This window comes from Silurus aristotelis (genome assembly GCF_946808225.1).
Source record: "Silurus aristotelis genome assembly, chromosome: 3".
Lineage (NCBI taxonomy): Eukaryota > Metazoa > Chordata > Actinopteri > Siluriformes > Siluridae > Silurus > Silurus aristotelis.
In genome coordinates, this window is record NC_139576.1 from 34,430,907 (window position 1) to 34,455,146 (window position 24,240).

The 24,240-nt window shown below is 39.5% G+C and overlaps 2 protein-coding genes across 10 annotated transcripts; one reads left to right on the forward strand and one right to left on the reverse strand.

The window, feature by feature from the left end:
* The first annotated feature begins 909 nt into the window (after positions 1-909).
* Positions 910-21,059, forward strand: mcf2lb (mcf.2 cell line derived transforming sequence-like b). 9 transcript variants are annotated; one of them, XM_083537707.1, is made up of 29 exons: positions 910-1,220; positions 7,404-7,487; positions 9,605-9,719; positions 10,480-10,570; positions 10,685-10,804; positions 10,890-11,006; positions 11,986-12,135; positions 12,211-12,335; positions 12,414-12,528; positions 12,622-12,741; positions 12,873-13,064; positions 13,282-13,473; positions 14,004-14,160; positions 14,246-14,304; positions 14,476-14,555; positions 14,649-14,715; positions 15,025-15,140; positions 15,232-15,301; positions 15,392-15,484; positions 16,523-16,615; positions 16,954-17,079; positions 17,163-17,384; positions 17,621-17,713; positions 17,798-17,876; positions 18,030-18,087; positions 19,111-19,226; positions 19,323-19,388; positions 19,606-19,680; positions 20,808-21,053. In XM_083537707.1, the coding sequence occupies exons 1-29, from the start codon at positions 1,139-1,141 to the stop codon at positions 20,975-20,977; spliced, it is 3,243 nt and encodes a 1,080-aa protein (XP_083393833.1). In that variant the 5' UTR covers positions 910-1,138; the 3' UTR covers positions 20,978-21,053. The 9 variants fall into 9 exon arrangements, with proteins under 9 accessions (XP_083393833.1, XP_083393836.1, XP_083393830.1 ...); XM_083537711.1 differs by lacking the exons at positions 910-1,220; positions 19,606-19,680 and adding an exon at positions 5,397-5,656 and having other exon boundaries at positions 20,808-20,914; positions 20,993-21,059; XM_083537706.1 differs by lacking the exon at positions 910-1,220 and adding an exon at positions 5,397-5,656.
* Positions 21,060-22,573: 1,514 nt separating this feature from the next.
* LOC310724064 (uncharacterized protein) lies at positions 22,574-24,230 on the reverse strand. The gene is made up of 5 exons (XM_083537831.1): positions 24,146-24,230; positions 23,609-24,067; positions 23,428-23,499; positions 23,198-23,336; positions 22,574-22,811 (listed from the first exon to the last, which is right to left on the reverse strand). The coding sequence occupies exons 1-4, from the start codon at positions 24,198-24,200 to the stop codon at positions 23,248-23,250; spliced, it is 675 nt and encodes a 224-aa protein (XP_083393957.1). The 5' UTR covers positions 24,201-24,230; the 3' UTR covers positions 22,574-22,811; positions 23,198-23,247.
* Between the last annotated feature and the right edge of the window lie 10 nt (positions 24,231-24,240).

Consider the following 24,240-nt stretch of genomic DNA (forward strand, 5'->3'; position numbering starts at 1 on the left):
TCTATCTATCTATCTATCTATCTATCTATCTATCTGTCTGTCTGTCTGTCTGTCTGTCTGTCTGTCTGTCTGTCTGTCTGTCTGTCTGTGCATGCATGTTCTTATTTGCTTTTGTCTGTAAGTTGTTTTGAGGTTTTAGAATGAAAATTAAAATGAAAGACACGCATCAACTCATCAAAAGTTTCTCACTTATCACCTGTAGAGTACAAATGTAATCACACAAACCAATATAATAATTAAAAAACTAATTAAAAACAAATAAAAATGCACTGAAACACAAGTAAGCATTTATAAGCTCAGTTATACAAGTGGATCCTCCAAATCTGTATTTAACCTTTACACATTACATGTATTATATTCTGCGACATTCCTACCTTTCTACCTACTTTGCATTTCTAGCCTTGGTCTATCTAGATCAAAATGAAAAAATAGGGCTGGTGGTCCGAAGTTGGCCCATGGTGACCTTTGGCACGTCATATATAAGAAGCAGCTTCATGTATCTCATTACATTACATAACAATTTATGTTCATTTTTGTTTTTCATACATTTTTTTTTTAATTATAAATGCCAATCATATTTCAGAGGAACCATAACATCTTTAACTGTAATATAATATGTGGTATAATGCAACGTTTATTTTTGGTCCACGGCCGGCCAAGGAAAAATGATTGGTCACCTCTGATCTAGCTGCTAAACAGCATATTATAATGCAATGACAATCTTATCTACTCTTATTTCTTTCAAACTTGATTGTAAAATACCTGCGGGACGTGTCATGTCAAATCCTCGATCCCATTTTGAACCTATGAATCTTTTCTGACCAAAAAATGTCTGTATTTCTTCATTTTTGCAGAGTGTGGAAGCTTCTACAATACTGAAGGTGGCACCATATCACAGGTTCAGCTCTTGGGGTTTTATGCACATGCGTGTCTTGGTATAAGAAGATCTCTCTGCTTTTCAGTCTCACACACAGACCCACCATCATAGTGCTTTCTCTCCTCCTTGCACTAGTTCTCCATTTTCAGTGCTATGCAAAAGCGCATTGGCAGCAATTGAGGTACAACAGGCTGCTGCATTTCCTCTTCCCTCTGCATCCCAGCCTCCTCTATCATCTATTTTCCTGCTCACGCTTGGAGGATGGCGATGGTCTGGGTGAACTCTAAGAAGGGGGTTGTGCGAGAGCTGCTGCGTAGACTGAGCTATGTCAGTCATAACATTGGTAAGAAGTGCGTGTCTATGTGGGAATGAACATCACCTGTTCTTGTGTTTTCCTGCCATTTTTTGTGACGACCATCTGTCTCCATCACATATTCATCCAAAGCTATGTTTATGAATTCAAGGGGAAAGATCATGTTGGCAAAATTGTTTTTAAAATTGGACATTTTGCATTTGGTATTTCATGACTTTATCTTTTTTTTTATTAAATACAAATTTGAAATAAAAAATTTCCTGGGGAACAAAAAACAACCCTTAAATTTATTCAATTGTTTTTGTGTCGAGCTCACTGTGCAATCGTAGCAAAATCGACAAATTGTATTTATATATTATACAATTATATTAGCAATTTAGCCACTGCATATGAAAATACAGAGGTTTTTTTCTTTTTGGTAAGATTTCTTGACCAATCATTATTTAAAAAACCCTAAATACAGAATCAGGACTGAAGGATGCATAAAACCACACTGGTACATATTTAGTGTCGAAATAGGGCTTAATGATGTGTCATGTGACCTTCATATTTATGCGATAAATTCAACCTCAGATGAACAACACACGACATATTACACTGTCATTATTAATTTTTTTTATAAATAAAGCCAAAATGTGTGAAAACCTACGCCAAGTGCTTCTATAAGAATCAATCGGCTAAATAGCAGCCAGTTGCTACTAATCAAATACTCTTGATTAACAACAACCAACAAGTGCAACCACCTCTATAAAAGCCCATGTTTTATCAGTGTGGTGGTGTGGAGCATTCAAAATGTGTTATCACACTGCCAAGGAGGAAAAACATCAGCAGATCATTCTGGAGAAGCACCTGTTGCTGCTCATCAATCTGGGAGGGGTTATAAGGCCATTTCCAAACAATTCAATAATTTAAGACGGTTGCAAATCATCCCAGGATTGGACATCCCAGCAAATCCACCTCAAGGTCAAGCAATGAAAAAATAGTTACATTTCAGACACCTACAGGCCTCATTCAGCATATTAAATGACAACGTTCATGACAGTAGAATTTGAAAATGGCTGAAAAGTACTGGAAGGTTTGGCTACACAGTTTAGGTTTTCAATGCCGCAGCTGAACAAACCTGGAACAATGGCATTTAATAGACAAAAGTGGAGATGTCTGGCCAGAGTTTGGCAAAAACTGAATACAGCATATCAGGGGGAAGTGGAGGGTGATGATCTGGGCTTATTTTGTAGCCACAGGATCTGGGCAACTTGCAGTCATTGAGTTGGCTCTCCATAGCACAGTATTCTAGTGTCAAATGTGAGGCCATCTGTCCCACAGCTTAAGCTTGGCTAAAATTAGGTCATGCAATAGGACAATTAACCATAAGCACAGCAGCAAATTACAACAGAATGGCTGAAAAACGAACAGAAACAAGGTGTTGCAATTAAGAGTCCAGATTGTTACCTGATGTGAAAGTCCAGACCTCAACCCGCTATGGCATAAGAGAACTTTGTACAAACAAATGCCCACAAATCCAGCTAAACTGGGGTCCCTGACAAAAACTAACTGTTTATAATTACTGTCATTTTTGTATTTGCAACATTACTATGAATTAGTCATTAGCCTTAGTCGTTTTTCATCTTTTGCGGCTTCTTTTTACATTTTTTTGGCCAAGAAATGAGCTCCTTCGCCCAGATAGGACATCCTCTCTTGAAGGACAAGAGAGGATGTCCTATCTGTCCTTCGCCCAGATAGGACATCCTCTCTTGTCCTTCAAGACCAATACAGTATCGTCTGAACACTGAGGGTGGAATCAGTTGAACTGGGAAGATACAACACCAGTTACCTTGCAGGCAACAGTAGACTTGAAAATGACAGTCAGAATTTCTTGCGCCCATTTTGGCTTTATAAAAAGCAGTGTATGACTTTCATAGCAATTACTATATCTTTAGGTATATTTCTGAAAATCAGTGTGTACTGTAGCTCTGTGTGTGTACACACTCGTCAGTGCCCTTTTGCAAGAACGACAAAATTAGCTAAAAAAACGACACTACTCTTTATTACTACTGATTCCTTGTCTGAGGCAGCAGTAAGAGAAAACACAGTGCAAATCCATACTGTGTGGTTTCCTGTGGGATCCCTGCTGGAGGTGTTTTGTAGGACACATCGTGTGTGTGTGTGTGTGTGAGTGTGTGTGAGCAGCAGGACTTGAGTACAAAACCAGACATCACAAGCAAAGCAAACAAAGCTGTGGCTCTTTCACAGTAACAGTTCAGTTGGTGATGACACACAGCTGCTAGCTCAAAGCTTTAGGAGTCAAGGAGCATATCTGCATTTTTTTAGAGATTGTACCGGTCGTGTGCTTAGCAAAGGGTTCTAGCAGAGTTGAGAAAAAAAAAACATGTTGAAGAAGCCTAGGAAACGACGAGTCAGCATAGTACAGTTTCCCTTTATGACACTGACATGGGGTCAGGGTGAGTTTGAAATGAAACGTATTTATTTCCTTGTATGTTTTATAAAATGCAACCGCCTTTTAAATGTGTTTACTATAGGTCTTATAGGAATATAACTAAATTAGTAATGATTATTTATTCGATTTTATACTCTATATTTTACCTGCATACCTGCATATTTACATATATGTTATACATATTTATATGTAGCTACAAAACATCCTGGAAACACACACACTCGTCTCTCCAAGCTTGGACTTTCAATCTGGTGTGTGATGAGCTTTCCATGTTTCCCGTTAAAGTTCTGCTCTACTTTGCGACAGCTTTCCCAGTCCAGCCATGAGCATTCAATACAATTTAACATGGAATTAATTATAATACTAAGTTAGTGAGCCAAATCAGATTTTTCTAACACTTTACACTCCCGTTCTCATTTCCTGTATTCCTCCTTATTTGTTTTTTGATCCTTTATCATTCCGATTTATTGACCAAAAATTAAATTTCACATGCCTACAAAATCATCTAATACACAAATGATGTTCAGGTGATTAGCCAGGAATGTTTGGTGTCTGTGGTTTCCTTATTATATTCCTATATTTGCACCGTTCCAAGATGAAATTGCACATGCACTACATTTCTAATCAGCCCAGGCTCGTCAGCACCACGGGTCACACACACCTTTTCCTTGCACCACTATTTACAGTAGGTCCAAGTTTTTCAGTGTCACCTTGATCGTCTCCAGTATGTTTCTTGTCGTGCCTGAATTAGTCTTGTTTCTAATTTCTAGCTTTACCGTCTGTTGGTTTTTAGTTCTTGTTTGGTCGTTTTGCATTTTTCTCACTAAAAGTCTGCACTTTCACCTCCTTTACATGACATAATGTTCAGGATATGTTTTTTGTCATGATCCATGTTTTAATAAAAGTAAATGTATTTTATACTATATATATTACATTAGTCAGTCAAAGGGAATCTCAAGAAGTCAATTGGTCACATGACTTTAATTTGACTAGAAAAGCCCGATTCTCTATTGCTAGTGCTATCTGTAGGAACACAGAGGACAGCACATCTTTGATAGATCAGTTAGCTCTCATCTACTGTATGTTCATTTGCCACAGATTACAGAATTCACCGTAGACCTATTTGTATCTGTTCTTGGTCTTTCTCCTCTTCCACTTCCACTTGGACACACACTATATCTACCGTTCTCTTCTGCATCATATCAGCTCCCTCTCTCCCTTTACCAGTCATAGTACCAACATCTGAGGTACCAACCCAAACCTCCACTCTCCTACACTTCTCCTTTTCCTGCTGTCTCTGTGGACATCTTCCTCCTCTCCTTCTCCTCCTTCGGCCAACAGTAGCCCAGTTTCCACCAGTACCCTGGAGCGCTATAAGGATGCATTGTTTTTAAGAGTCTGCCTCTTTAACTTTCACTATGTTGGCCACAGATAGCACACATCATTTGAATGGCCTGAATCCAGCCTTTGTTATAACATTTTGCCTGATAAGATCAAACACACACACACACACACACACACACACACACACACACACACACACACACACACACACACACACACACACACAGACATCTATTCATCAATGGCTGTCAGAAGTGAATGAAAAGGGTTCTTATGATGGGGGTGTAGGATTTACTGAAGCAGTGTTTAAAAGAAAAATAGAGAGAAATAGAGAGAGAGAGAGAGAGAGAGAGAGAGAGAGAGAGAGAGAGAGAGAGAGAGAGAGACAGAGAGAGAGAGAGAGAGAGAGAGAGAGAGAGAGAGAGAGAGAGAAAGAGAGAGAGAGATGTTAGTTGATTCAGGCACCTGTCTCAGGTAGGGAGTTCCCACACAACCTGGATGTGGTTATAAGCTGTCTCGTATTATACCATTAGAGAGTAGCTGTGAGGTACAGGGAAGTCAGAGGATATGGATGTACACAACGGAGGACGAGGGAAATGTGTTCGTATTCCCCTGAAAGAGGCAGAAAAATACCACCGCTTGACTCTCTGCTGCTGTCGACTCTACAGTAAGTTCCAAGTAACAACAGACAGGCTTTTTTTTTGCTGAGCTTCCCTGTATACTTAGACCATAAGACAAAGAATGTGAGTATGTGAGGGAAGATGACAATCAGAATAGAAGAATAAGGGAAATAGGCTTTACTGTACACAACTAAACAAAAACCTATCTGTCTGTCTGTCTGTCTGTCAGTCAGTCAGTCAGTCAGTCAGTCAGTCAGTCAGTCAGTCTGTCTGTCTGTCTGTCTGTCTGTCTGTCTGTCTGTCTGTCTGTCTGTCTGTCTGTCTATCTATCTATCTATCTATCTATCTATCTTAGTCAGTCAGTCAGTCAGTCAGTCTTTCAGTCAGTCAGTCTGTCTGTCTGTCTGTCTGTCTGTCTGTCTGTCTGTCTGTCTGTCTGTCTGTCTGTCTATCTATCTATCTATCTATCTATCTATCTATCTATCTATCTATCTATCTATCTATCTATCTATCTATCTATCTATCTATCATCTATCAAAATTCTCATTGTTTCATTTGCTTGACTTTTTAAAATTCTGAATGTGAATTTGCAGTCTTTTAGAATTTTTCTAAAATCTCATGTTACTTGATTGTGGTCCCTAATGCAGTGTGTGTGTGTGTGTGTGTGTGTGTGTGTGTGTGTGTGCGCGCGCGCGCGCTTGTGTGTGTGTGTGTGTGTGTGTGTGTGTGCCATATGTGCCTGTGTGTCTGTCTGTCTATGGGAATGGGAAAAAAGGATATGCCTGTGAGACTCACGAGGAAGTTAACTGACTCTAGTGCCCACTGTAACAGTAGCTGAGCCCCTCTGAGTGTGAGAGTGTGTGTGTGAGGCGAATTCCCCCAAGGTACGAACCTGACTCCAAAATCCTAACACTGTTCTCTTGTTTCTTAATTACACCTTTGTAAGTACACCTAGTACTCTGTCCCACCCTTACTTGGTGTCTGGTGCTGTGTGTGGAAGCCCCTCTGGGCAAAATATTTTATTTGAGCTTCTAATGTCGAGCTTTATCAAATCATAAATATATTATTTGTTTTGTAAAAGGAAGTAACGTTTTATTTAAAATATGCATTTTCATCAAAAGAAATTTTTATGCATGGAAAAAATTTGTTGATACCATTCACGAAAAAATCCCCCCTAAATTTTCTCTGAAAAAAAATGATTAGAAGTAATCGTACAAAACAAGTGGTTCCTGTAGCTCTCAATGAGACTTTTGGACCATCTTGGGCCAATCTTCATGAGCAAACTGCTCCACCTATCTCATTTTTGAAGGATGTCTTATCCTGACTAGATGATTAAAACATTTTTAATAGATATTGGATATAATTGAGATTAGGTATTTTTTTTATTAGACATTTTTGGTTGCATTTAATTCAATTTTCACTTTAATTCGTATTTGTATAACTGTTATGTAGACATACAATAGACATTGTCCAAAATCAGCCTAGCAGAAATATTTTAGAAATTTGCATCCTTATAAGTTTATCCCTAATGAGAAAGCGAGTGGTGATTATGGCAGGTTAGATGGTCTAAGAAAGAAATTATTAGAGGAACCGGGTCTAAATGGCTCAATATGCTGTTGTCGACCCATGAACTGTGACTGAGATGAAGCTTTTTGCCACTGTGCTCCAGAATGGCTTTGTAGTCTTGATATTTCATTGTGTCTTGTTCAGATTTAAGTCTGATCCTGTACCAGATGCAGCAAAACAGCCTCACAACTCTCAATACTCAAATTGTGTGTCTTTGTGTTTTAACAGATGAGATTATGCAAAAGGAGACGAGTCCAATCTGTGCTGCTGACATCATCACTGAGCTGAAGAAGAAGTTTGCTATCCTGTCTGGTAAAATCAGAATCATCCCTTTACATGTCAGACTCATAATAATTATAACACTTATTACTGTAATGCAAATTTTTATGATGTGCATGTACAGTAGGGGTGTCATTAATATATCGATATATTTGTATCAAAATCAGTTTAGTATTGAAAATATATAGATTTGGTTTTATATTGAGTTGAGTTTACACATAAGAGGTTTATCATTATACACAACAGACTCTAGAGCAGGGGGGTCACACCACATGAGTTGCCCGCGGGCCTTTTCTAAAAACAGCTCACCATAGCGCCACTTACCAGTGAGCTGCATCTCATTATATTTGTCGCTATTCTTTTTTAAATCACACTTGCATTGGTGTGAATTTGAAAATGTCAATGTAAATTTTTTTTCACATTATACGGTACCTAAGAAGTAGCTCTCAGTTTCAAAAAGGTTGGTGACCCATGCTCTAGAGTTTACTCAGTATAGTGCAAAAACATCCAGATTGAGATAGAATGACCAGACTGGTTCAAAAAGCACCAGCAACACAGACAAACACAGAAAAGCATCTCCGAATGCACACCACACTGAACTTCGAGGGAGATGAGCTACAACAGCAGAAGCCCATGTCAAGCTCTTCCTTCTCTTAGCCATTGAGCACCGGTTTACCAACACTGAACAACTGAAGACAGGAAAAATGTAGCACGGTCTAATGAATCTCGATTTTAAATACGTGTGGACTCAAGCTGCATTGATTGAACAGTCCAGGCTAGTGGAGGTTCTGTAGTACAGGAACTGCATGATGCTATCATGCTAGCATGGATCAGAAGTATAGTGTTCCAAATCAGACGTTTGGTGCTCTGACAAGAACCCCACGCAAACCAATTACTCCTTTTTTTTAAAATGTATTTGCAATTAATTTCAATGTATCTGCAATTCATTATTATGAGAACGAATCTTAGCGTAATATTACGCTAATATTAGCACTGTTTTGCCTCAGTTTTTAGCCTAAAAAGATGTAAAACAAGATGCAGTACAAATGTAGCAGGTGTTACACTTATACTTCATGCGGCACCCATGGTTTTGCATAATTCTGTAACCAGAAGGAGGCGGTATGAATGTTTCAACACATGCTTTCTTGTGATTTTAAACACATGCTACGCTCTGATTTCTGCGCTTATCCATAATAAGAGCGTATTTCTAGGTTGGAAAATGTTGAACAGTTTATGTGTAGAAACCGGCTGGATTCACAAGAGCTTTTCTGAAGCATTGTTAAAATGATATGCCAAAGTAGAGCAGAGGGTCAGATGAGTGCATGTGCATGAGAGTGAGAGAATTAGTAGCTGCTGACAGATTGGTTTCTATTTAAATGAAGCACTCTGACCTAAAGGATGACTGTGCAGCTTGTTGTCATGGAGACAGGAAGAATAGACATGACTAGCCGGATTAATATTTGGATCATGTGGTACCCAGCTCCCATCTTTTTCTCTCACACACACACACACACACACACACACACACACACACACACACACACACACACACACACACACACACTGAGACTGTGCTGCACACACACACCATTTCTCTTCACACGTTATTCCTTCATGCAGTCAAAAATGCGTTTCCATGAAACACGTCATTTGCAGGAAAAGTATTTGGACTGGTTTTAATATAAATAAATATAATACAAATGCTTAGGACTACAGTTGCATGAACGGTTCAGCATCCAAGCACCCAGTTCATTGAACAGCACACTTTATCACAGCAGTGATAAAACTATCATGAATAGACATTCTGTGCCACCCAGATGTGGATGGAGGCCCTTTTGAGTCTGGTTCCTCTCAAGGTTTCTTACTCATACCACCTAATGGAGTTTGTGGTTGCCTCTGTTGCCACTGACTCGCTCAATAGGGATAAACTTATAGGTACCATCATACAGACTGTGACCATGTATCCTTAATGACATCTCAGTGACTCTGTCCATATTGATATCTCTATAAAATCTACAGTATCAGAAATATGTATATTGCAGATTTCAATCTGTACAATCGCTGTAGAAGCCCAGGCAACATTCGTCCCTTTTGCCCCACTGCTGGTTTGAGATCTTTTCCTCCCTCATTTCTGCTCTGACTTCTTTTAGGTGGCAGAGGGCAGGATGGTAGTCCCATCATCATCTTCCCAGAATTTCCATCATTTGGTGAGATCAGTGATCAAGAGTTTCACAATGTTCTCACCTATCTGACAAGCGTTCCCAGGTAAAGAATGGTTCCTCTCTGATTTTTAAAATGAATCTGTAATTATTAGTTGTCTGTCTTGATTTTGTATTGATTGGTGTTAAACGTCCTGGCAGTAGCATCCAGTTTTGGGAGGAGAGTGTTTGCTATTATTACAAGCACCAGGCAAGAGTACAATCACTTACCCTTTATGGATGCATACTTAAAATTCTAGTGTTAATTTTTAGTATATTTATATTTTAGCGGCATTGAGTAAAAGACAGGAAGTGGAGCTGGAGGTAGCAGAGCTGAAGATGTTGAGGTTTTCGTTGGGAGTGACGACGATGGAGACAGGGTGAGGAAGGCGAGATTGAGATGATTTGAACATGTGCAGAGGAGGGACATGGGGTATATCGGTAGGAGAATGCTGAGGATGGAGACACCAGGAAGGAGGAAAAGAGGAAGACCAAGGAGGAGGTTTATGGATGTGGTGAGGGAAGACATGCAGGTAGTTGGTGTGAAAGAGGCAGATGTAGAGGACAGGGGGGTATAAAGACGGATGATCCTCTGTGGCGCCCCCTAAGGGGAGAAGCCGAAAGAAGAAGAAGATATTCTTAGTGATTTGTACTTTCGTGTACATATCTATCTATGCCTAAAGACTGTTTGGTATGCAAAAATATTTGCTTTTAGATTATAATTATTGTGAATAGTGTATATTTTTAACCATCCTTTTTTCCCATAAAGCCTATTCTGATTTATGGTACTAATAATTTAGGTGGTGACAGTAATGTGTGTGTTTCAGCTTAAGTGCGGCAGGAGTTGGCTTCATCTTAGTGATTGACAGGCGCCAGGATCGCTGGGCATGTGTGAAAGGAACATTACTCCGTATCTCAGTAAGTGTGTATGAAGGTGCATTATATTTATATAAAATCTGAAAATCTGTGTTGGTCATGTGATCACAGAAAGTGATGGTATTTTTTTAACCCTATTTTGTTCTATATTACCAGAGCGGCTTTCCAGGAAACCTACGCCTGGTTCTGGTGCTACGGCCCCACACACTCCTGCAGCGCACTCTTTCAGACATTTTCTTCAAGTACCATGGTGATGATTTCAAGATGAAAGTGCCGGTAAGCAAACAACGTTTCACCAGTGCTTTTACATTCATTACATGTCTGACTGTAAAGAATATGTTGTGTGTCTCTGTGTGAATAGGTTATCATGCTGAGTACACTGGATGAGCTACATTCATATATAGAGCAAAGCCAACTGACCCAAGAACTCGGTGGTACTCAGCAATATTGCCATAACACCTGGATTTCCCACCGCACAGTAAGAAGCTCCATCTATAATAAATATGCTTAAACAAGTACAAAACAGGTTTTCATAATACAGTGGATATATTCAACTGAGAACAAGTGGAATCTTCTCCAATAGAAGAAGGGTTCAATTCTGTCTTCCAAGAATAGAATTTAAAATTATTTTTATTTGTATGGCGCTTTTAACAATGAACATTGTCTCAAAGCAGCTTTACACAGATAATATGGTGATTAAAAGTGAATATGTTCTTTATAAGTAAGTTTGTCCCTGATGAGTGAGCCGGTGGCGACTGTGGTGAAGGAAAAACTCCCCGAGACGGCATAAGGAAGAAACCTTGAGAGGAACCAGACTTAAGAGGAACCCCATCCTCATCTGGGTTGCAACAAATGTCCATTTGTAGCAGATATACGATGTTGCGGGGTACAGTGATGATGATCAGAAGCGAAAAGTAGTCCTGAGTCAGTGTAGCAGACTGTTGACATTACCTACACTCCAAATCCATCCTCAAAGCTCCCGTTCTTACTCCGGAATTTCATGGATCCACCCAAGGCGTTGATGAGAAACCGTCCCAAGCTGCACAGAGTGGCCTTCAATCGAAAATAACACTATCCAGAGGCAGGCCTGAGGCTACAGTGGGCACAGGTTCACTCGAACAGATTAAAGATTGGAACAGGGATTGTTTTTTTCCAACTTACCAGTTGCCCACAATAGCATTAGCTTCCTATTCTTGGTTGTCAAGTGTGGAAAAGTACCTGGTCTTCAATAGAACTATATTATAGACAATACTGAGTTTGGGTCATACCATAACGGTTTTACAATTGTAACATACTGACACTATTCAAACAGCAATAACAAAATTAATATCGAATTCATTCATTATAATGAATATAAAATACATATTATATAAAGGCACATCTAAGTGTAATGAACAACTGACCAAAACATTTCCATCTTGTAACTTTAACCCATGTTGTGTTTCCTTGTACTGTAGGGCATAGAAGGCTTTGCTTTCCTAGTCAAGCGGATGACACAAAGACTGCAGGTTTTAGGCAGGGAACTGGCTGAGACTGACCTCCCCAACACCCCTCAAGCCACCAGCAATCTGCTCAACACACACAGCAGCAAGAAACAAAGCATTAGGGTACAATTCATCTAAAATGTCTAGGTTTTGAAATAGAGTACCATTACCTGATTTGACATGAATTGCTTTCCAAAGGAGGAGCTAGCAGGAGCGCTGGGACAAGGGCGAATCATCTTGGGGAACATCCGTGAACCGGTGCACAGGGACCCAGACAGCGCTCTGAATCCAGACCAGCTGGAGAACTTGGCCACTGTGCATCGGTGAAAACTCTTTAATGTAGAATTCACCCCAATTTCGTATACACTTTCAAAATTTGGTCAAACGTGTTGTTTTCTCAGATTACTGTCGCAGTTAAATGAGAGCTCAGCAGCGTTCGATGATTTCTGGATACAGCATCAGAATAAGCTGGAATTGTGCTTGCAACTCTGCCAGTTTGAGCACAACTTTCAGCAGGTCTCATACACACTTCATTATTAACTCAACACTAAATCTTTCTCTATACATGTAACAAGTCGCCATAAGCTTGTTATGATATTCGGGTTGTAGGTATCAACAGAAATGAAGCTCATGAATGAGAGAATGGCTGCTGTCTCACATATAGGAATAAGCCAAACCCATGCAGAACATCTCCTCAGAGAACTGAGCGACCAGGAAAATAGATCACTTGTAAGTTGTTTTTTTTTACCCTATATAGATTATAACCACACATCATTTCTACAATGATTACATCTATGAAAGCCTATAATGGATGTCTAGTTCTCATCATTCTATTTTTTCCCACTCTTTCATCCAAACAGGAACTTTTGGACAGGATAGAAGCCTTGGTTAACGAAGGCACACGTTTTATTGGTAGCTGCGAAAATGGGGACGAAAATGTCATGATGAAATGCACCGAGCTGCAAAATGCCAGAGAGAAACTTTTACAGAAGCTCAAAGCCAAGAGAAGTATGTTGCTCCAGGCCATAGAGCTCCATCAGAAACTACAGAGTGTGAGAACACACACACACACACACACACACACACACACACACACACACACACACACACACACACACACACACACACACATTTCACTGTCTTTTTACTAAATTATGGATTTTGAAAAGACAAATTCTATATTAAGGATGAATTGAGACAACGTTTTTATTCTGCTGGTCTACGAAACGGTTCTTATACATGCTATTTATATCGAACTCTCACTTTCAGGTGTGTAATTGGCACGATGATGGTATTTACATGCTGGCATCTCAGCAGCTTGATAAGTGTCAGTCACAGGAGGGGGCGGAGTCTGCACTGCAAGAGCTGGAGGGCTACATGGAAACGGCCATTGAGCTGCAGCAGTGGGATGTGTGTGTGTTCTGCAAAGAGTACGAAAGCGTGTTAAATGAAGAATTGAAGGTGAGGAGATGAGTTCATGAGGAGAGCCACGTTTCACATCAGAGATTGTTCATATTCATATTTACTCATTTTGTTATGTTAAAACCTCTTTAAAGCACTTATATTGTGCACGAGATGGTTAAAGTGTATATTTACAGTGTTTGGCAACCCACTACTGGTGAATACGAGTAAAAATTGACGAATTTTGCAAAAGTTGATTCGGATAAAAGGAAAATATGCTTCATGGAGAAATACTTTTGAAGAGTAGTAGCTTAGTGGTTAAGATGCTTGGTTCCTGATCAGAAGGTTGATGGTTCAAGCTTCAGTGTCACCAAGCTGCCACTTTTGGGCCCTTGAGCAAGGCCCTTAACCCTTCAAACTCTAGGGGCGCTGTATCATCTCTGACCACAGCTTCTATACAAACTGGGATATGTGAAGACAATAATTTCACTGTGCTGGAATGTACATGTGCACCATTTCTTAAGAATGTGTCTGTGTGTGTGTGTGTGTGTGTGTGTGTGTGTGTGTGTGTGTGTGTGTGTGTGTTAAAGGAACAAATAGAGCAAGTTTTTGGAAAGAGGGCTTTGCTACAGGAGATGTTTGAGAAAAGGAGGGTCAGTCTAAAGAAGCTAGCAGCCAAACAGACACGCCCGGTCCAGCCTGTAGCCCCAACACCCGAAGCCATTAAATCACCTCCATCCTCACCAAGTCAGTGTCTGGTATCTTCTTTTAAATTGTTATTCCTTCATTCGCACTAGACTGCTCTAAATACAATGTTTGTATTCTCTTTCAGCTCTTAGAGGTTGTGGAAAGAGCTACGCTAGCACTGACTCACAGAGTCACTATAATGAAGTAAGATATTTTTCTAATCAAGTGAGGGGGGGGGGGGGGGGACACTTTAATGGACAGCCCCTATGCTTCAATTTGTACAGTTTCCCCAAACATACACATGCGCCACACGTTCAGATCTTCAAATCTGTTATACTGTATGGAACACTTAGCTAACTGTGAGCTTTTGTGTAGGTGTCTTCTGAGCAAAATAACGAAGGCAGCCGTACTGCCTCGCTGTCAGACGAGGAGGAAAACCTGGCTGTACTCCGCAGGTCCGTCAGTGATTCAAAACAATAGGAGAATTTCCTATATTCTACATATTTTTTCTGGAATTATTATGCATTTATTTGTGTCTGTGGTTGCAGGCATGTAATGAACGAGCTCCTGGAAACAGAAAGAGCATATGTAGAAGAACTTCTGTGTGTTCTGCAGGTAACAGATCTTAAACTAGTGGTAGTAGAAACACAAAGATTTCATAGACTGTCTTCGGATCACATCTCTGAAGCCCTGAAGTCTTCTTTCATTATTTATTTATTTATTTTTGCCTTTAAAGAATCGTCAGCATCTATAAAGACAATACGTGTCTGTTCATTTTGAATTAAAAACAAACCTAGATATGATGCAGATGTCTGGGGTTTATAGACTGCAAGTTAGTTTAATCCCTATGTGTCATTGTGATGTGCTCCTGCCCGCCCAGTTTAACTAACATGGAGGACATGTGTGCTATTTGGTACTATGCAGGGCTATGCAGCTGAAATGGACAATCCGGCCATGGCTTCCATCATCCCCGCTGCCCTGCAGAACAAACAGAACGTGCTGTTCGGCAACATGCAGGAGATCTATTTCTTTCATAAAACGTACGCAACAGAGGTTTCATTTCATTGAAGTGTGGTTTGTTTGATTGTGTGCCAACATTTAATTGGTTTTCTATATACTAAACCCCCTTAGGACATTTTTGAGAGAGTTGGAGACTTACACAGATCACCCTGAGCTTGTAGGACGCTGTTTTCTGGAAAGGGTGAGTTTGTCCTGATATAAAATATTTTGAGTTAAGACAAGAGGACAGTGGTTCACTACATTTAATATTATGGGTCTGCCATTATATTAGATGGGAGACCTGCAGATTTATGAGAAATACTGCCAGAATAAACCTCGATCTGAGAGCCTGTGGAGACAGTGCTCAGACTGTGCATTCTTTCAGGTGAGCTCAGAGAAACACACATATAATCGCAGTAGGCTGTGCTGTAGACATGCGCAAATATGTGGAACTATATCTAAATATTTGCTAATATCTATCTATCTATCTATCTATCTATCTATCTATCTATCTATCTATCTATCTATCTATCTATCTATCTATCTATCTATCTATCTATCTCTGTCTGTCTGTCTGTCTGTCTGTCTGTCTGTCTGTCTGTCTGTCTGTCTGTCTGTCTGTCTCTCTCTCTCTCTCTCTCTCTCTCTCTCTCTCTCTATCTTTCTATCTCTGTCTGTCTGTCTGTCTGTCTGTCTGTCCGTCCGTCCGTCCGTCCGTCCGTCCGTCCGTCCGTCCGTCCGTCCGTCCGCCCGCCCGCCCGTCCATCCATCCATCCATCCCTGTCTGTCTGTCTGTCTGTCTGTCTGTCTGTCTGTCTGTCTGTCTATCTATCTATCTATCTATCTATCTATCTATCTATCTATCTATCTATCTATCTATCTATCTATCTATCTATCTATCTATCTATCTATCTATCTCTGTCTGTCTGTCTGTCTGTCTGTCTGTCTGTCTGTCTCTCTCTCTCTCTCTCTCTCTCTCTCTCTCTCTCTCTCTCTCTATCTCTGTCTGTCTGTCTGTCTGCCCGTCCGTCCATCCATCCATCCATCCATCCATCCATCCATCCATCCATCCATCTATCTATCTATCTATCTATCTATCTATCTATCTATCTATCTATCTATCTATCTATCTATCTATCTATCTATCTATCCATCCATCCATCCATCCATCCATCCATCCATCCATCCATCCCTGTCTGTCTGTCTGTCTGTCTGTCTGTCTGTCTGTCTGTCCGTCCGTCCGTCCGTCCGTCCGTCCGTCCGTCCGTCCATCCCTGTCTGTCTGTCTATCTATCTATCTATCTATCTATCTATCTATCTATCTATCTATCTATCTATCTATCTATCTATCTATCTATCTATCTATCTATCTATCTATCTATCTATCTATCTATCTATCTATCTATCATTTATTTGCTAATAGGAATGTCAGAAGAAACTGGAACACAAACTGGGGTTGGACTCATACCTGCTCAAGCCTGTTCAGAGAATTACTAAATACCAACTTCTACTGAAGGTATTTTTGTGTGGATTTATTTCTATAAGCGAGTGTTTGTGTGTATATAAGGAAAAAAGAGATATAATCATGTGCATAGGTAAAATATTATTGCAATTTAAATGCTAAATCCCAAATTCAAATTTTTAAATATGTTTATTAAATACAGATGAAAAAAATGTTTTAACAATTCGGCACAACCTTAAAAATATCATCATTTCTACATTTGTACCTAAAAGCCAATATTTGTGACATTGTTCATACCCTCGTTATTATCCAATTATTCCTACGCTATACCTTTTTGATCTAAGCGAAGCGAAAAATGTAAATGCAGGATGTAATTTTGTGTCTGTGTGCAGGAGCTTATTAAGTACAGTAAAGGCTGTGAGGGTGTAGTGGAGTTGCAGGCAGCGCTCTCATCTTTACTAGGCATTCTAAAGGCCGTCAATGATTCGATGCACCTCATTGCAATTAACGGATATGAGGTGAGACGAGGGACAAAGTTTTATACACCCACACGTTTTCGCACATTTTGCATGACTCCATTCTGTTTCATGTACCTTGGCAGGGTAACCTTGGTGATCTGGGCAGGCTACGTATGCAGGGTTCATTCAGTGTGTGGGCGGAACATAAACGTGGCCATGTGAAGATGATGGAGCTGGCACGTTTTAAACCCATGCAGAGACACCTGTTCCTCCACGAGAAAGCTCTGCTCTTCTGTAAGAAGCGTGAAGAAAATGGCGAAGGGTATGAAAAGGCGCCATCCTACAGCTTCAAACAGGAACTGAGTGTGAGTTTGTGGTTCGAGTGTTTATGAGTCTGTCTGTGGCTTGCACCTTTTCTTCACAGGAAGGAAGTCTGAAAAAGCTTTGTTTTGTTTGTCACGTTTGTTTGTCACGTTCATTTTTTGATCATAGGGAATGATCGTTTACTACATCGTAACCATCTTAATTAACTAACCGCTGAGTGGACTCAGGAATTGAGGCTGCTCAGGAGGTCACCTCATGAATTCGTATTTTCTTTTAGATGCGTGCCATTGGAATCACTGAACATGCCAAAGGAGATAATAAAAAGTTTGAGATCTGGTTGAACTCCAGAGACGAGGTGTACACTGTGCAGGTGTGTTTGTGTTTTACACTGTACACATTATTCACCTTATTGTTTTTCTATGAGTTTATTAAATCTTTTTTGTTTGTTATATAGGCAGCATCTGAAGATATTAAGACAACCTGGGTGAAAGAAATCCGGAAACTTTTAACAGGACAGCTGGAGGCCTGCAGGGGTAATATAGTTATTATGACTTTGAACTAATGTGTACAAGGATTATTGCCACAGAGGCTTGAATTCTTTAAGACCTCTAACTCACATTGAACTGAAATGGTATTTTATTATAATCAATGCACTAGGCCATCAAATGACATTATTTGTATTACAGAAGCTTTCCAGCAGAAGACGACCAGCCAGTTAACTGCAGAGGACAATTCACTTGAAAGGTACAATGTGCATTACAAAATCTTTAGTTAAAAAGTCTTAACATTTTTACATAATAGAAAGTCTAATAAAGAAACAGACTTTAGAAATCTGATAATGTTGTATCAAAAAAGGCTGGGACAGAGCCAAAAACAAAACTTAAAAACAACTAATTGGGATACCTGTCAGCAGATCGGTAGTATGATTGGGTATAAAAAGAGTAAAGTGGAAAACTGTAACTGTGGTTGAAACGGTTCTGCGGTCAGACAAATGGAAATGTAAAATTATATTTGGAAACTATTTGGACATCACATCGTCTGGACTAAAAAGGAGAGAGGGAGACCATCTGGTATGTTATAAACTTTACAGCGTTTTTTGATAGTATGTGGTGCGTTATTGCCTATAGAATGGGCGGCTGCCACATCTGGAAAGGCACCATCAATGTTTAAAGTTATGTACAGGTTTTAGAGCAACAAATGCTTCCATCCAGATGTTGCCTGGCATGTCTGCAGTCCAGAAATTTTCACCATTAAAACCATTTGGCACATAATAAAATGAAAAACATGACAAAGAATACCCAGGACTGTTGAGCAGCAGGAATTTTGTATCAGACATGAATAGGACAACATTCCTCTCCCAAAACTCCAGCAGTTGATCTGCTCAGTTCCCAAACACATATAGAATGTTGGTAAAATAAGAGGGGATGCTACACAGTTGTAAACATGGCCCTGTCCCAATTATTATTTTTATTCAAAATAACCTTACTTTTCCTCAGTTTGAACATTTGATTGGTTTGGTTTTCTATGTTCTATTGTGAATAAAATATGGAGAATTTAGTATTTAAAACAATATTCCATATTTTATTCACAATAGAATAAAAAAATAATAGATTTTATATCTGTTTTTTTTTTTTATATATATAAACTCTTCCCAACACTGAACACTGACCAAAATGGGTTGGGTTGAGACTCTAGTTGTTAAGATGACAGTGTACATATAGTTGACCTTAATAATAATAATAATACTTTATAATAATTAATATATAGACCAGGAAGAGATGGACTGAGTAATACAAATGGAGATGTGAAGAAACAGAGGGTAGAAGAGGAACAAGACAATGAACCGAGCAGCCTCGGGGACAAAAAAACAGATAGAGCAACAAGTGAGTACAAAAAGAATACAAGAAAAAGTGAATATTTAATCCACATCCTTCCTTAATCTGTTTTTTTTCTTCTTCTTCTTCTTCTGTGAAATGCAGGATCATGCTCCAGCTTTGACACCAAACCCAGACGACAAGATGTCAAAAGTGACCCAACACCCTTAGGTGCCATATCCAGCAAACACATACTGTTTCATCTTAGCAGACTGGAACGGTAGAACTAATAGATATGAATTTGCCAGCGGTGCTCTGTTCTTCATGAAGTACTTCACTTTTGAATATTATGTTTTTGAAACCGAATCCTGAATGACCATAATTATTGAGAAGGAAATAAACAACAGGTTGTGTGCTATGCAATTCTGATCGGTCATTCTCCTCTCAGAAACAGGGTCACACCCCCATTTAAGTGGAGTCAGGTGGTTAAGTACATCGAACCTGTTTCAGAATCGTAGGAAAGGTACTTGTATACGTTCACAAGCTCTCAGCTCTGTTATTGGTAAAGCATGGGGCTTTAGGTTTGTATATATTGTGTGTCACTCAAAGCTTTTCTCCACTTCGATATTGTCAATGACTCAGCACTTGTGCATGTTTTGTCTGCTATATGGGCTATTTGACACATTATCATGTCTGACTGCTGTGGCGGGCCATCGGGGTCAGAATCACTGACTTACATTTCAATATAATATGTTTTTCCATGAATATAAAACATTATTCTTAATAGACAATTCTCTTCATTTCATAGCTTTACACTCATTAATGCTGCTTCTAGTAGTGTATGTCTATATTAGAGTTTCTATTCAATCATGTTCGGATCATCATGTGTTGCCAGAGTCAAAGGCCTTCAGAATCAACAGCGCAGACACCTGTAGCTTCAAGTACAATGAAACTGTTGTAATCAATCAGATTTTGAGTTGGCAACACCGGGGCTAAAGCTAGCAAGCATACGTTGGCATTTTCATGTCCCATGATTGGATGGTCAGAGTGCACTAGTTACTTTCAAACCGCATCTGTAGCAAACTGCACAAGCTAAAACCTACTTCATAGTTGTCTTTTAGAAGAAAAGCTAAGAAAATGTCAGCCAAAACAGATAAAACAGGTGTTAACAAATTTATACTTTTGCATTTTCTTTCCTGTAAAATTTTCACAAAAAACACACAATTTCCCTTAATTTCTAATCCTCAGTAAAATGCACAGAAAACCATGGTCATTTTATGAGGTTATTATCGATGCTTCTGCTGGAGATGATGTATGCAGGGGCGCAGCTGTGGCTGCAGTGAAAGGAGACTTGTTGAATTGTGCTATGAGATACCTGTATGTGGTGCAGTGCTCAGTCATACTGCGTTTCTGTAGTGGTTTCTATAGCCGTAGCCTCATAATGATGAGGTATAATGTTTAGAGGTGGACTGATTCAGGTCAATTCAGGACGAGACGAGGTGAGAAATGCCCGGCCCGCCACTCTCAGTCTGCTACAGCGATGATTTGGTAGTGATTGCTTTTCCATTATGCTTCAAAATCCGTGTCCTCCTTCACTCCAGTTTCCCCACACGTTTGTTTCTCAACACTTTCTTTATATTTCTCTTTCAGGATGGATTAAAAGCTCTGTTTCCTTGGATCCCTCTGTGGTGCATTATGAGTATTTCATCCCTGAAGATCAGGTGACCTCTGAGTCAGAGGAACAGGAAAAGAAACTTGTATGTAATTTTAGTTTTAATTGTTTCATTTTTCTCTACATTAATAAGGGAATCCATTGCTGATAACTTGTGTTTTAGGACTGCAAATGTGTGGATGAAGAAACCAAAGCCACAGAATCATAGGAAGGACACACACACACACACACACACACACACACACACACACACACACACACACACACACACACACAAAAAGCATATAGTAAGTCAAACATTGGTTTTAAAACCTCTTTTGTTCTATTTACTCACATGGTTTATAGATATGAAAATCATGGCAAGATTGTATTATGTCTGCCAATGCAGTACTGCTGCCAAGGCTTTTATGAAATATGTTAACACCTGCATTCGTCCAGCATTCATTACATAATATATTCACATGATTCTTTTTTCTTTCTTTAATTGAATTTTCTTTTTTTTTAGATTCCATTCCAAGAATCTCTGTCCTGGAGAAATTGTGATTAGATCACCTGCTGTTCTTCACGTTTTTCTCGTTCATACAATACAGCACAAAATACAAACACTTCCATCTGTTAAAGCGTTTCCTAGCCCTTTAAAGAAAAGTAAACCTCCAGTATACAGGTGTTATGATAGTTAAGTCTAACGCCATTCACTTTAAGCACATCTCGGCTTTGTCTTACCATGAGTCCGGCCTTAACTTCCGTGTATAATTAGCATATCATATATGCAAATATTGTTTAATGGCTGTGCCTGTACTTTTCCTTATGTAAAGTCTGTATGGTCTGTTTATTGTCTTAAAATACTGTTTGTGTACATGTATATATACGATGAATATTCAACAAAGTTGAAACTACATGTGGTATTCTGTATGAATATGAATGCGACAAATAAAAGTGTATTTGTTTCGAACTTGTTTGTTCCCTGGAAAATTTCGTACATCCATTTTTAGATTCCCGAGTATTTCATTCCAAAACTACTCAATCCTTGCTTGTAGCAATGATGTACAGTTGAGAAATTCAATACAGACCCAAAAAAAGAGCTACCGTATTTTCCAGACTATAAGCCGCTACTTTTTTCCCACGCTTTGAACCCCGCGGCTTAAACAATGAAGCGGCTAATTTATCCGGGGTTTTTCCCGGTTTCACAAACTTCAAGCCAAAAAACTGAACCCATAACATTAGACCAATGAAATTGCGGAACGGGTTCAGGTGAACCAATTAAACTCTTTATATTAAATCAGATGCGCTCCCACTGAATCGGGCCGCACCACATCATAAATATGGATGATGTTCCTCTGAGGTTTGACCTGCCGCTCACTCGGACTGTCTACAGGAAATGTGAATCATTCATCACGCTGAAAACAACCGGGCATGAAAACACACTTCACCTGTGTTCTGAGCTGCACGGCATCGGGAGAAAAACTTCACCGATGGTGATTTTTAAACGCACGACGATGCCAAAAGAAAAACTCCCGAGAGAAATAGTTGTGAAAGGAAGAAGGAAGACAGTGAACAATGACTTTCTTGGTAGGCTACTGTTTAGATACAAGTCGTGTAACAGACACTGTCTTTCGTTAAAGCCTGTGTAAAGTTCATTAGTTTCAGTGTAGAAATTCAGTGGGTGCGGCTTATATTTGGGTGCGCTTAATAGTCCGGAAATTACGGTAATATTGCCCCAACAATACAATTTTAATGCAAAATATAAAACGAAACTGAGAACATTTCATTTTGAATGCAAAAAAACAAACAAACTGTAAATCGAGAATGTGAATTAAAATTGATGATTAAATAATTTGCCAGTAAAAATTTAAGGCATATTTCTTTTCCTACAGTAACCAGAGCCCATTTATAGAGCTAATATCTGCTTAGACATAAAACTAAACATGCATATATATTTAGTTTAGGCTTGATGTAAAATGTATAGTAAAAAATATTAAAAATACAGTGGAACCCACTTATCTCGACCTCGGTTAACTCGACAACCCTATCAAGTGGAACCGCCAAATTCTCGCTTTGTCTAAGCATTGTCTGAGGGGGCGTGGCAGGAATCAGACATGTTTATCTGATTCCTGACAGATAAACATGTACTGTATGTATTTTTATAGCATGCCTTCATCAAACAAATCGCGGCAACGCTGTTGTGTAAAAAAACCCTCCAAAAACACGTGCATGCACATTCTCATTTATTAACGCACATCATGTACATAAAGAAATTTCAAGCACGTTAATATACTGCCGCCATATTGATTTTCGTTTATCTCGATCATCGGTTATCTCGATGCTTTTTGGCGACCCCCTAGGACATCGACATAACCGGGTTCCACTGTATATAAAAATATAGAAGAAATTACTTATCAAAACCATTATTATTTAGCATCAGATGGACTGATTTTTGCGAAGCACTGCCTTGGCATCCCTTAATGCCTCTCTCTTTTTCAGCAGCTGTCTTTCTTGATCCTCCAAGTCTGTAAGAGAGAAGATGACCAATAAATAAGTGTTTTAAACTTATACATTACGACATACATCATTAAATGCAAAGCATTAAAAATAGGAGACCTTGCTCCATTCGTTTGAAGATTTCAGGAAGCTTCCCCGATGCCTCTAGTATCCTGAGCGAGACAGCATAATCTGTAGAGTCACATTGAGACCAGTCTCAGTTGTTGCTTTTTCAAATTGTCTTGTGCACTATTGGATTCATAATAAAAAAAAAGACTAAAGAAACAGGGTCTGTTCTCACCTTCTTTGGTGGCATGTGCATTCTTCACCTTTTCGGCCAAGCTGTTGAGCTGACGTGTGAGGTCTGCGAAAATATCCTCCGTACATCCCACGTCATTACATCTCCTCCAGAAGAGGGCAGCACTCAAATCCGAAACGCCCACGTGATTAACGGGTTCATCCGTCTGAACCTGCGCCATGGAGCTCCCTCCTGGGGCTGTTAGGTCTATTGGAAGATCCTGAGAGTGTCTTACAGGAGATTGTGGAAGCTCTATTGTCATTTGGACAGGTGGTATGTCCACAGATGCACAACGTTCACTCATGTCTCTACAGAAAGCTCTATTGACAATGGAGGATTCACCAGTGGCTCCAGGTGAAGTGCCATTAAGTAAAGTATGGGCTGCTGCCTGTTCAGGGGCAGAGATAGGCTTTTCCAAACTCTGTGCAGCAGGAGAACAAGGGCCAGAGCTGTTCTCTGCAACTTAAGAGCAGATAATGAATCATGTATTTCCACTTGTTACTGCAGTATTATATCCAGGCTTGTGAAGGTGAGAGGTACCTGATTCAATGGATGCTTCAATAACTTTAAATGGAACGTTCTCATGGCGGTACATTGGTTGTAAAAGACTCGGGGACTCTAAATCCTGAGAAATA